Source organism: Camelus ferus, chromosome X (assembly GCF_009834535.1).
Source record: "Camelus ferus isolate YT-003-E chromosome X, BCGSAC_Cfer_1.0, whole genome shotgun sequence".
NCBI classification, from domain to species: domain Eukaryota; kingdom Metazoa; phylum Chordata; class Mammalia; order Artiodactyla; family Camelidae; genus Camelus; species Camelus ferus.
The window spans coordinates 18,224,819-18,238,875 of NC_045732.1; the positions used below are offsets into that span (position 1 = coordinate 18,224,819).

At 43.2% G+C, this 14,057-nt stretch overlaps 1 protein-coding gene and 1 long non-coding RNA gene across 12 annotated transcripts in view; one reads left to right on the forward strand and one right to left on the reverse strand.

The window, feature by feature from the left end:
* LOC116662217 overlaps window positions 1-14,057 on the reverse strand; it is a 63,019-nt gene that overhangs the window by 25,563 nt on the left and 23,399 nt on the right. Inside the window, exon 3 of one of the 2 annotated variants that reach the window (XR_004318225.1) lies at window positions 3,137-3,394. The exons of the other annotated variant lie outside the window; for it this stretch is intronic. This is a non-coding gene — a long non-coding RNA (uncharacterized LOC116662217). Of the gene's footprint in view, window positions 1-3,136; window positions 3,395-14,057 lie in introns of those variants that run through there. 2 annotated transcript variants of the gene reach the window in all.
* LOC102514573 (carbonic anhydrase 5B, mitochondrial) overlaps window positions 1-14,057 on the forward strand; it is a 34,566-nt gene that overhangs the window by 2,397 nt on the left and 18,112 nt on the right. For 2 of the 10 annotated variants that reach the window (XM_032475757.1, XM_032475759.1), the window contains 2 exons: window positions 5,552-5,593; window positions 5,965-6,159. In XM_032475757.1, coding sequence (XP_032331648.1) covers window positions 6,018-6,159 — 142 coding nt within the window. In that variant the 5' untranslated portion in view covers window positions 5,552-5,593; window positions 5,965-6,017. Of the gene's footprint in view, window positions 1-4,873; window positions 6,160-14,057 lie in introns of all 10 variants that reach the window. The other 8 variants (XM_032475761.1, XM_032475751.1, XM_032475758.1 and 5 more) reach the window with 6 other exon arrangements.

Below are 14,057 nucleotides of genomic sequence, written 5' to 3' on the forward strand. Positions count from 1 at the left end.
GGGGAGGGGATTTTCCTTCTCTCTAGACTCACGACCTCTCCTGAGCACCAGAGCCGCATTGCCAACTCTCCTAGACCTTTCCTCTCGCCTGCCCCCTTGGCACCTCAAATCCAATAGGATTAGCAGTAAGAGTGCCATCCTTCCCTCCCCACTTGCTCCTCGTGCAGGGTTCTGTTTCTTTATTGAAGAAGTCATCCTCTTTCTACCACAAAATAGAATATTCTACCATATTCTCTCACTTGGATTATTGGAATTTCATTTCAAACTCCACATGCCCAAATCTGAGCCACTGATTTCCCACTCAAAACCTTTCCACACACAGCCTTCCCCATCTCAGTTCATGGCAGCTCCATCCTTCCAGTTGTTTAAGCCAAGAATCTTCCAGTCATCCTCCAGTCCTTTCTTTCACATCTTATGGGCTGTATCTCCAAGATATATTCAGTACTCAACCACCTCTCACCACCTCCACTGTGACTAGGAAGTTCCAGCCCCTGGATTGTCCTGAATGGGCTCCCTATTTCTTTATTCCATCCTGGTCAGCTTCCAGTAGGGCGCCCTGAATGGTCTTTTAAAAATGTAAATCAGATTATGTCCCTCCTCTGCTCCAAAAAACTCCATTGTGTCCCCACAATGGGGGACCTTTACAGTGGCCTAGAAGTCTGCTTGCTTTGGCATCGATTACCTCTGGACCTCGTCTCCTACTTCTAGCTCACTCCACTCAGCCATATTGGCCTCCTTTCTGTCCCCTGAATGTGCCAGACAAGCTCCCACCTCAGGGTCTCTGCACAGGCATTTCCCTCTGCCTGTAATACCCTTCCTCCTGAGAGCCATATAACTAATTCCTTTACCTCCTTCAATCCATTGCTCAAATTTCACCTTCTCAATAAGGCCTCTCCTGAGCAATTTATTTAAAAATGCAACACCCCCTTCCCTGTGGAACTCCAAATTCACCTTACCCTGCTCTACTTTTCACAGAATATATTTTAGTTTGTCTACAACTGACTTAAGTATTACACTGCTGTTTACTATCTGTCTCCCCAACTAGAACGTAAATCTACAAGGGTGGGGACTTTGTTTTATTCCTCTGATGAGCCTAGAACAGTGTGACCATTTAATAGATATTTGATTGATGTCCTGATGAAGGGAAGAATAAAAGAGCGATTGACTGAATGAAGGGTGGTTAAAAGAATCGCGTCCTCACTGACTTTCCTGGCTCCACACTTGGTCCACTCCTGCCCATCCTGTGCTGTGCTGACAGTCATCAGACACCATCAGTACTTCATTCTATACACATGGAATAACATCTGAAAGTCTTCTAGTCCCTTGGAAATTCATATACCCCAAGTTAATCTCAAATCCCCATCCAGCCCTACCTTACACTGTGTCCCCTGACCGTCTGCTTGGCTAACATCTCAAAAAATATTTATAGCAGACTTGGGATGGTGGAAAGTTCAGATACATTTAGCTTTGTTACAGAACACAGGATTTTGGGTTTTGTTGTTTTTGTCTAAAAACATAAAAGGTAATCTTCAGAGTCAGTGTCTCCCTGCAGTGAGATCAGCAGCATTCTCAGGAGACAGAGGTTCAGATCCCCAAGCCACACATGCTGCCCGCCACTGGGTGGGCATGGTGGAAGATGACCAAGAGTGAGGGGGGTGTCAGGTCCTCTGGCACTCTCATGTCCACCAAGCCCTAGAGAGCCAGTCTGGAAGTGGGCAGGAGATGCTTCCTCTGGGCCAGGTGTCATTGGCCTCAGTGTTGTGCCAAGACAGCATGACTGCAGAGTGCAGGGCAGTCCCCAGAGCATGGCCATGGCCCTGGCAGTCAGCCCCAGCCTGCAGCATCGGCTCAGCCTTGCCTCAGTGCTTTCCCGATGGCTCTGTGGAGCTAGACCAAGGATCAGTTATACCCAGACTTCTCTGGTCGCCATGCTAACAGGCCGCAGACCCCACACAGTGCCTTGTACAGAGCCAAATGCGTGCCTGCTTTTCCGTACAACTCCCTCAGACATCAAGCATGCCTTTGGCATTGTCTTATCACAACCTTCGCTTCGAAGGACAAATCAGCATGTCTCTTCTGTTGAGTGTACCTTGTAATTACCATTGCCTCCCAGGGATTTACTAAGCCCCTTTTTCTATCTAGACTGTAAGCAAGAAAGGAGGCCTTTCCCACATGTTTGCCCACCTCCCCCTGACACTGGGATTGAATACTGAACAAACCCAAGGCTGTTCCCATTTCAACCCCACTGTCTCCTCTGGCCTTGGCTCCTAAGCATCCCTGTCCCCCAAATGTCCTCATCATCCCTGACATTATCCTTGTCCATCTCTCTGCCTTTGCCCTTCCTGTTAAACTCTCCCCTATGACACATGGTTCAGATGCCCACCCCCTCCTGAAACTTACAGCCTCTGCCCTCTATGTTCCCACTGAATTAAGTCAGGGCTGTCATCACATCCGGCTTTGGTTAAGAAGTATTGGTTTAATTATGCTAAGTGAAATAAGCCAGACTCAGAGGGAAAATATTATACAATTTCACTTAAATGAAATATCTTGAATAGGCAAATACATAGAGACAGAAAGTAGAGTAGAGGCTACTGGGGGCTGCAAGGTAGGGAGGAGTGAGGAGTTATTGTTTAATGTGTACAGAGTTTGTAGTGGGGATGATAAAGTTTGGGTATAGATAGTGGTGATGGTTACACACCATTGTGAATATACTTAATGCCACTGAATTATACACTTCAAAAAGATTAAAATGATAATATTACGTATAGTTTACTACAACAAAAAATGTAACTAAAAAAACAGAGAAGGTATTTGTTTAAAGAGGTTATCCTTGTAGACTGCGAGCTACAGAATAAGGAGAAAACCTAACTTTTTCATCTTTACCCAGCACAGTGCTTTGCATGAGATAATCGCTCATTATTGCTTCAATTCAGGAATGGAAGTTGACTGAAAGAAGCACAGAATTCAGGCAAGGTTTCCCCACATCTCTTAGCAATTTTTGAAATTTTACAAATTGATTTTATCAGAGAGAATCCTATTTAGTTGGAATTATTTGATGATTCTGTCTTAAAAGGAAAAAATGACATTAAAAATCATCTTAAACTTCTTTCTATTTTCTTAGTTTTTGTACTAAAATCATGGGTGGCATGTTAGCAAACTCAATTTGAGTACTAACAACTTTCATTTACATAACACTTAGCAGCATTTTCTGGGAGTTTTCTCAGACCATGCACCAACCGAAGTCACAGAAAAAGTCAACTTCTTGTACAGTGTTACGGAACAACTGTTCTTCTTGCTCTTCTGGTTATGGATTCTTTCTTGCTTAAGTTGACGGGTGTACATTAAGCCTTAATCTTAAGCATTTCAGTTCATATAATCCTTTTAACCTGCTGACCTGCAATTATAAATTACACAGTTTCATGCTGGACATAGTCTTATAAGTTAGAAAGAAGCATAAAGTTCTTAACCTGGGCTCTCATCCAAGATTAGAGTGGAGATATCAAGAAAAAAGTGAAGTGTTGACATTAAGGGATAGGTAAGCACTGAGAAAGTTATCAAGTTACTGGGCTTTTATGCTATGGTTTTAATTTTGAAATTGATACTTTTCATATTCTCTCAGTAAACTATCACCAGGGGCTATTTCATACAGATAATTTTCATGGAGAAGAAACTATAAACTTGGAGGATATTTTCCTATGGAAAATCAAATCATGGATGTGTTTCTAAGATGTCTAGGATTTGCTTCAGAATAATCTGGGGTGGGGTGGGGCATAAATAAAACTTGCTTGGCCACCAACAGATAATTGTTTAAATGGAGTATTAGGTACATAGGTGGTTTTATTACAGTATTTTCACTGTTTCTATAAGTTTGAACTTTTCCAAAATAAAATATTTTTTTAATCAGAAATAGATTCTGAATAAAGTGGCCAACTGTCCATTATTCTCTAAGCCTGCTCTGTTAATTGAGTTAGTGAAGATACTTGAAAACGAGCTACTCTTATTTGGCTCAAGGCACTATCAAGATAGTGCCCTGAAAGTGTATCCCCAGTCTGTATTTGAAACCCTGTCAGACTTTTACATATCTTAAATAAGGTACATTTTGACATACTCACTCCCTCCAAAGACGTATATATACAAACACACACATAAAAGTATAAACAGAGTGATTTTAACTTGGTTTGAGAATATCAAACACCTTTTGGCAATGCAGACATACTTCAGGTGTCACTGGCCTAAAGACGCCAGGTAGGGAGTTAGGCCTGGGGGGGTGGTGCTCCCTGGGACTCACGCTATCCCAACCAGTCCCCTTGCAGGTGGAAGCCATTCATTTCTGATCCCTTGGTTCCACGTGTTCATCAGCAAAGTGAAGGGTACAACAGAGGACACGGCCCTGGGCTGGAAGGCTGGCTTGTCACCACACTGTGATTCATGTTATAACACTTATATGGGCACATGGCTCGTGGGGAGCCAGTTATATAGAGATCTGCCTGGAGCCCTCACTTGTGCCTTGCAGGGTAGTGACAGCAACTCTGCTTCCTGCTTCCATTGGACACACCTCAGGTGTGGTTTTCTCTCATTTCCCTTGAGTGTAGCCTTCTTCCCTCCAGCTCAGAGCTAGTGGGGTCGAGGGCAGCAGTACAGGGAGAAAAGCTAGTTCACGGCCAGTGAACAGCAGTGAGGAACAGGAAGAGAGAGACGATGAAATGAGCACATGTGCCTCCTTGCTCAGCATCACTGTGTCCATAATGTGCTTTTTTGTATTGAATACCCTTCTTGGAAAGGTGGTATGAAGAGATTAAGTCAAGTTTGTAAGTGACGTGTCTTCAGTGCCCCCCCCCCCCGCGCCCCCCGTTTCTCTTCTTGTGCGTTTTAGCACCTGTCCTCTCCCTGGCATTGCTAAACTATCGAGAGGCCTCCAATAGGCGGAAGGCAGAATCTGCTCAGACCTGGACTGGTGTCTGTTTTCCTTCCGGTATGATACGCATCTCAAGACACTCCCAAGAGGAGAAACTGTACATCTGAAAGGTAGAATTCATGCCTTGTTCAACTTTGGGTCCTGGAGCAAAGGAAATGACGATAAATGTTGAAATGAAAATGTTCACTGGCAGAATTCCCAACCTGTGAGGCTAAGTTAGGTTCATATTCGAGTAGGTTTCTCTTTCAGATCATGCAGGACTTCCGGGGTCCTTCAGGTCTTAGATGAGACCCACTTCTTACAGGACTAGCATTTAAAAGTGTTTCAGAAGTATAAAAAGCCCTACAAATGACTGATGGTGGCATGCAGGAAGGGAAAACCCCTTAATACCGTCTGAGAACACGCTAGCGGTAACTTCACAGTTCTGGGTTCTTAAAATTAGGATCAACATCTCCATCACCAAGGAAGCCTCCTCGGGGCATTCCACTAAGACTCATCAAGCAGCCACATGCCAGGCACCGTGTCCCTAAGAGATGCAGCCATGACAGACAGACACTGTCCCTACCACCGTGGGGCTTCGATGCTGGGGGGATGGAGGCGTCAAGTACGTTCATGATCCGTTATTTAATTCAACAGCAATACGCCCCATGACCAAGAAGAGAGTGCTGGGCTCACCAGGTGAGTGCACGGTGGGGCGGGCTTTGAGTACATGACCCTGGAGTGGATCGCCTGAAGACAGGGTAGGAATTAACCAGGCACAGATGAAGGAAGAGTGGTTCAGGGAGGGAGGAGCATCTGCACCAGCTGGAGGGAGCTTGGGGAGTTGGGAGAAATAAGTGCCCCTGGCTGGTGTGCAGACAGGAGCGTGAAGTGCATGCAGGGGAAGCAAGCCATTCTGTCCAGGGGTGACCAGTGAAGAACAAGAGTGGATATGTCATTGATTCTCATTTGCCTTCCCTCCCGCCCCACTCCTAATAATCTGAGTGATGTCTGATCGGCCACCTCTGTTGTTTAAGGCTTTTCCTCCTCTGTCCTCCTTTTGCCTCTAGGTTATTAGGTCCCTGCAAGTTCTTTGGGAGCTGGTCAGGATTTCAAGCTAAAGATGGTGATGATGAGCCGCCTGAGGGCCATTCTTCAGGCCTCCCCATGCAAGTCACTGTGGAGAGGGATCCAGATTCCGAGGTCCATGCCGGTGAGGCCCTGCAGCCTCTACACCTGCACTTACAAAACCCGGAACCGAGCCTGTGAGTACGCGGCTGCCTTGAGAGAGGGGAAGGCTGGTTGTTTCCCACCAGTCACGTGTGTTGGGTGTTGGCAGCGCTGGTGTCGGTGGCATTCCAGACTGGGATCAGATGCCTCGAGAACTGAGAATAACTCATTATTTCTCTATTTGTCTTCTAAAACAAACTTGGAAAGCTCTTTCTTTTCCTAGCTTCATTGAGATATAACTGACATATGACATTGTGTAAGTCTATGATGGACATCGTGATGATTTGATACACACGTACTGCAAAATAATGACTACAGTAAGGCTTGGAAAGTCCTTTTCTTGACCAGTTTTAACTTGTTAAAGGGATGTCATGCAGAATTAGGCCAAGGGAGATGTCCCAGTTTCAAACACTTTGGAACCCATTCTTTATCGTTTCTCGTTAGCAACTGTCTTTGAACTAAGGTTGATGCACAGACTGCGAATTATTTCTGTGAATCTGAACATTCTGGAAGTTGCATGTGATTGTTCGCAAGCAGTTCAGCAGCTTCACACTCTGGAATATTCCATTCCTTATTACAAACTGCAGCAGAGTGACTTCCATCTGATCAGCGTACCGAGTGTGTGATCTGCTGTGTTTACAGCAGATCAAGTGAGGCAGCAGATGGTCTTCCCTGAAACCGCGGCGCTGCTGCCACGGGGGTGGGTCATTCTGTGCTGTCGGGGGCTGTGCTGTGCACCGTGCATGTTGCGTGGCATCCCTAAATGTCTCAAGACCTCCCTCAGTGAACCCTGGGGGAAAAATAACCCTGGTGCTGAGCCACTGAGATGACAGGGGAGGATAATGTGTGTGTTGGTGGAGACATGAGTTTAATGAAACGGTTAAGTATATTTCGTAGTTAGTTATTTTATTTATGTTCCACCATTCACAGTGAATTCACACAGTTTCCAAATGTTGGTTTGCTTCAGGATTCTAGGTTTTCAGCTTTTCCTCCCTGGGTTTCCTCTCTTTGACCCTATTTGCGCATGAAAAGGAATTACTAGTAATGCTAATCTAGCTAAATCCATTGTCTTGAAACCGCTTCATAAATATATTTTTTGTAAATTTATTTTGTTTTCTCCAGTATTGACTGTGTTTTTATTAAACTGAACTGGCCTGAGTCATAATAAATTTCTGGTTGCTGGGTGTGGCTTCCTACCAGCAGGCCCACATCCTACCCGGACTGGCTTCTTCTCAACACTGGCACTTTGCGGTCTAAGGCTTTTAGAATGGAAAAAAATAGTCATATTTATTTAGTTACTAGCAGAAAGGTTTTTTTAACAGAAAGTTGAAAGTTAAGGGTCTAAAATCCAATATGCTCATGTCTTTAGAATAGTTTGCTCCTTTTGGTGCTGACGAAATCAACAAGTGGTAGCAGCTTAGGGAAGAGGGGCTTCCCTCGATTAATTTCCCACATCAGATGTTCTTGTTTGCAGGTTACTAAGACAGACAGGTGACAGTCACGATTTGATTTTGGTTTTGGCGCTTACACTGTCCCTCCCTGTTTCACCCAGGAGAATATTTGGTGTTTGCTGCCCTGGGCCCCGAGCATGTCCTGTTTAGATATCCTGGTTCCTCATCTGTTTAGCTGTAAAGACAATACTCATTGTTTCCAGAAGCCCAGGAACCCCAGCAGAAGGCCCAGTGTATACTTGTGACCAAGAATGTCCCCAGGTTGTTGAGGGTCAGAAAAGATAATGCGGAAAGTCCTTAGCTAGTGGCTGCCACACAGTGGGGACTCAGCATTGGCAGCTACCTCTAGTACCACAGCTCTTAACCGTCATCACCATCTTTACCATCGGCATACGCTCAGCTCCTCCCTCAGATGTCTGACCATTTTTAGGATCGGGTGAAGCACAGTAAGGAATGACTGAAGGAGGAGGTGATGGCGAATTCAGAAGCGGCGTTTCCCTGGGCCCCGTGCCCTGTGCCTGACCTGCACTCCCCACCACCCGGGTAATCACTGGTGCCACGTCAAACTGCTGTTTGCTCTGATGTCAAAGTGCAGACAGTAAACATTGACAGTCCTAACTTTGGGGACTGGTAATATGATAAAATAAAGATAAAAGCCTGCACCTGTTACCCAAGATGAAAAGAAAATCAGTTTCACTTCATGTATCACCTAGTGAAATTTAACCTAATTTTTGTCACATAAAAAAATGTAGGTTAGAGTAAATCAGAAAATAAAACCCAACAGTCAATAATAAGAAAATCCAGTTAAAAAAATGTGTCAACAGACCCATTTATTTCCTAACAAACACATCACCTAAGATGCTATATAGATGGCAAACAAGCATGCGAAAAGATGCTCCACATCATATGTCATCAGTGAAATGCAAGTTAAATAACCACAGGACACCACTACACACCTATTAGAGTGGCCAAAATTCAGAACACTGACAATACCAAATGCTGACCAGGAAGTGGAGCAACAGAAACACTCAGTCATTGCTGGTAGTAATGTAAAATGGTACAGCCACTTTGGAAGATAGTTTGGCAGTTTCTTTCAACATTAGTATACTCTTACCATACAATCCAGCAATCAATTACCCCTTGGTATTCATCCAAAGTTGTTGAAAACTATGTCCACACAAAAAACTGCACACAGATATTTATAGCAACTGAATTCATAACTGCCAAAATTGGAAGCACCCAAGATATCCTTCAGTACATGAGTGGATACATAAACTGTGGTACATCCAGACAACAGAATATTATTCAGCACTAAAAAGAAATGAGCTATCAAACCATGAAAAAACACGGAGACACCTTAAATGCATACTGCTACATGAAAGAAGCCATTATGAGAAGACTACCTACTGTATGATTCCAACTCTGACATTCTGGGAAAGCAAAACTCTGGAGACTATGAGAACTATGGAGTAAAAAGATCAATGATTGCTAAGAGTTGGCAGAGGGAGGGATGAGTAGGTAGAGCACAGAGTATCTTTAGGGCAGTGAAAATATTTTGTATGATACTATAATGAAGGATACATGTCATAATACGTTTGTCTAAACCCACAGAATGTAAAACACCAAGGGTGAACCACAATGGAAATAATGGACTTTTGGGGATTCTGATGTGTCAGTGTAGGTTTGTCAATTATAATAAAAGTACCACTTTGATGGGAGGTGATAATGGGGGAGGCTATGCATGTGTGTGGGCCAGCAGTATATAGGAAATCACTGAACCTTAAAAAAATTAATAAAGTCTTTTTAAACATTAAGCATGAGATCCTAGGCCATAAGATAATAAATTTAATGATGTTAATTCTTAATTTAATGAAATATAAGGAGTATCATCTAGAATGGAAATGGCACATATTTGTTATTTGTCATTATTCCAGTGATTCATTTTGTTCATGATGTCTAATTTTAGAAGAAAGAAAACCATTTTTTTTAGTTTAAGTTGGAATACAATGGTACTGTATAAAATGTAGGCACTAGACCCACATGGGTATTTACGAGTAAATAAAAATTCATTAAAATTTTATGGCCACAAGTGCCTAGCATTTACCATACTGGCCACTTTCATTATCAGAGAAAGTTCTATTTGACAGCACTGATCTATATAATAACTGAACTGTGTTAGAAAGTTGTTCAGTTATTTCTTCAATTAATTTTGAAGGATACAAAACCTGAAAAACAAGAGTATTACAAAGCATGTTTTGCAATATCTTCACAAAGAACTTTGATAATCCCCAGATAATCTAGACTCATGATGCACCAGATTGAGTCTTTCATTAATAGTCAAATAACGTTGAGAAACAATGGACCGATGAAGAGCCCTTTGGAATTAATTAACGGCCTCAAGGGTATCTGCAGCTATAAGAAACTAATAGCTCTGAACTGACCACCAGGAAACGTGGTCACTCCTGCTTGTAACTTCATGTGATGCTGTGGTTATCTGGGCTCAGCATTAAAGTGCCTTTTACAGCCCTGATGCTCTAACGAGGCAATTAGGGATGCTGTGACCATCCTCAACAAATTCACATGGAGGGTCTTTGTGTATCTGATACCAAGCAGGACCCTGTGGCCGCCACCCCCAACCCCTGCCTCTTGTTTGTAGAAAAGCTAAAGTCTCCCAAGCCTCCCTGAGTCATGGAAGAGCAGCTCAAGCAGTTGATTAGGACAAGCCTGCAGGCACTGGGGGATGGCAACAACTCTGACCACCTATCTCAACCATTAACTGAGATTAATCCTTCATTTCCCTTTAAAACTTTCATGGCTGAACAGAATCTTTGGAGATGGGTTTTTGAGGGGAATGCTGGGTCCACCAGATTGCAGGCAGTCTGATGAAAAGCAGCCCTCCTTTTTGTTACCAAGGCTGTTGCCCCAAGGATCCTACCCCTGCCCCTTCCTCAAACAGAAACCAATTACTCTTATCTAAGCCTCTGGAGGCAGCTGCAGAGAAGAACAAGACCTGGTTAGAACCAAGGGAGCCCAAGATGGTGGAGGATTTGACTTTTAGTTGAACTTGAGGCTCATTATACACTCACTGTAATGTATTGGCATGCTAAATGACATGCCCACCAGCAACATGACAGTTGATGACTGCCATGACAACAACCGGAAAATCCCATACCAGGACTGATTGGCTCCATCACACCCAGAAGGAGGACAAGATGGCAGAAGCCTCTTATAAAAGTCCACGTGGCCAGACCTGGGCTGGAGCCGTCTCTACTGCCCATCTTGGCTGACGCTTCCCACTTGAACGCCTTTTCCTCATTCAGGCGCTTTTCTTTCCTTCCCCCTGCTCAAGCACTTTCCTTCCATTTCCCCTTCTGAGCAATAAAGCAGCGGTTCACTTCATCTCTCTGCGTCTACTGTGCGAATTCTTTCGCAGCCAGTGGCAAGAACCTGCACTTTGGTGGGTGTCCCAATTTAGGAGTCTCTCTATCTGCTAACATATCCATCACTGTACTAAGCCCTAAGCCTGCTAGGATGGTCCTTAATTCAATGTGGAAATAGCACATCTCAAGAAAAAGGACAGTACAGGGCAAAACACAGGAGGAAAAGCTAATGAGGGTATGGAGCATCAATGTCCAGTAGATAAATGATGTGAGCCACAAATATAAGCCATATAGGCAATTCTATATTTTCTTTTATTTTTATTTATTTATTTGTTTTGGGGAGGGGAGGGAGGTAATTAGGTTTGTTTGTTTATTTATTTATTTACTTATTTACTTTTATGTAATGGAGGTACTGGGACTCGAACCCATGATCTCCTGCATGCTAAGCATGTGCTCTACCACTGAACTATACCCTTCCCCTCCTATATTTTCTAATTAAAAAAGCAACAAATAAGTATGTCAATTACATCGCAATATAGCTGGGGAAGAAAAGAAGAAATAAATTTTGCTCATTTGTGAAATTAATTCTACTAATATATCAAATACATAGGTGAAATATAGTATACAGGTGAGATTAATTTTATTATTTTATTTAACCCAATATAGCAAACTATTATCACTTAAAAATGAAGCGAATATAAGAATTATAAGTGAAATATTTTATATTCTTTGTTTTGTACTAAGTCTTCAAAGTCCCTAGGTGTTTTACAGCACACCTCAATTTAAAGCAGCCATACCGAGCGAGTGGCAACCAGATTAGACAGTGCAGGAACAGAGAGCGGATGTCGAAGAGTAACAGCAGATGAAAGGATGCTTAATACATTGTGGGGTTGTTAGGGAAGGGGCTTGAACTAACCTTGAGAGCCTGGCAGGAGTTTATGGAATGAGAGAAAAACAGGCAGATGAGATCATATGAACACAGGTGTTCTGGGGTGCACCTGCTTGCTTGGCTGGAGAGACTATGAGTGTGAAGTAAGGGTAGAAAGCCTTGGCCTGGACTTGTTTGGTTTTCTCTATCAGTAAAATAAGCATTCAGTGCCTCCTTTGTGCCTGGTACCAAGTTTGGCCCTGGACTATAGAAAAAATATAGGACGCAGGCCCTTTGAGCAGATTAAGGAAATACACATTACAAGAGGACTGTTTGGATGTTAAATGTTGTGACAGTGAATGCAGGGTGAGTTCCGAAGAAAGAGAGATTAGTGGGGTTGGAGAAGATGTCAGACCACTTTGAGAAGATGGAGTAGAGAGGAGTGAGAGAAGAGCAAAACCACCACGAAGTGTGGTATGAAGTGTTGGGTACAGAGGCCCTGACCAGCCTGGTGGTCCTGGACAAGGCGAGGAAGAGATAAACCTGAGAATTTATTAAAGAAAAAATAATGTGATGATCAGTGAGGTAAAAGGAAATAAAAATAAAAGGGGGATGAACCCTTCCCAGCGATGCTCTTTATCTTGTACGTTCAATCCGCAAGTGATTGAAAGCCAGCTCAGTCTCAGACTGCAGAACAGTGAGGGAGGCAGATAGTTAAGTGTATATGTGTAGGAGAGGAGAACTGATTTTTCCTCTACCCTTCTAGGCTCTTGGCTGAGACCTCTGTAATAATATGGATTAATGGGAGAAAAACAGGAGTTTAATAACTTGTATACCTCCTATACCATGAGAGAGACCCAGGAAAACAAGTTACTCCCCCAGAGGGCCCAAGATACCACCTTTAATACTAAAGACAAAAGAAGATGTTGGGGGAGGTGCGTTATTGGAGGTGACCAGGAAACACACAGTGAACAAGGGTAAGGTTACTATGCAGATCTGAGTCCTGCATTCTCCAGTGATGAGTTTCTGGTGACTTAGTCATCCTCCTCTTCCTGGTATAGAGAGGGAGACACTGTTCAAATGGAGATTTCCATTGTAAATGTAAATTTCCCTTACAAAAGGGTAATTTCCACTCTGTTTCCAGAGCTTCTCCTGTGTCTCAAAATAAGGTGCTCAAAATAATCCTTATGCCAAAGAGATATATTTATGGGTGGCATATTCTGCTCCCCTTCACCACCCCAAAATATGTCTCTTTGACATACGGATTATTTTGAGCTGCTTATTTGGAGAAACTGCAGACACAGGAGAAACTCTGGAAATGGAGTGCAAGTTACAGGGTTTTTTGTTTTTGTTTTTGTTTTTTTTGGAAGCGACATTTGCATTAGAAAAAGGGCCTGCACGGGGACAATAGCTCTTAACCAGAGATCACTTTTTCACCTGAGAGACCTTTTACAAAGTTTGTTTGGTATACATTTCCTCTTCTCACCTTCCCGTGAAATCCCTTCCTCCCCTCAGAAATCCCAGCCCCCGTCCCACTCCTTGGTTCAAGATGGTATTGAAGCCTCAATTGCCCAGCTGCCTTTTGAGTCTCAGATCTTTGTGGGATCTTCAGTAAATAAGTAGGTAATTAAATTTTTCTCCTGTTAATCTTTCTTTTTATTACACAGGGGTCTCAGCTAAGGAACTAGAAGGGTAAGGGAAAATTATATTTACTCCTCTACAGTGGCATCTCCTGCTACCCTTCATATGCATATAATTATGACTATACCTATGTAATAAACATTGTGAAGGAAAGGATCTGAGTGCTATGATTAAAAAATAAGAAGAAGAGAGGATCATATTATAAGATGGTAGTCACAGAAAATTTTACTGAGGAAGTGACAAGCCCAAGATCTAAATATAATTGGAGCCAGTCCTGAGCTGAGTGAGGGGAAATTGATTTCTGAGGAGGAGGAGCAGGAACGGAGGGGCTAAGGCAGGAATGGAGCTGAAAGAGGGACAACCCCCCTCCCCCGAGGCTGGAGCTATAGGTGGTACAAGCACAAAGCAAATCAAAGCCAGGATCAGTCACAGAAACAAGAACTAAACCTGAGCACATGGCATCCGAAGGGCTTCTGTCAATGACCGTGTGGTGTCACTCCCTTAAACCCTGGTTGAGAGAATCACTCTGTTTATTTCATTTTCCCCATACAGGAAAAAACTGAATATGCAGGCTCTGTCAGTCAGAACACTCA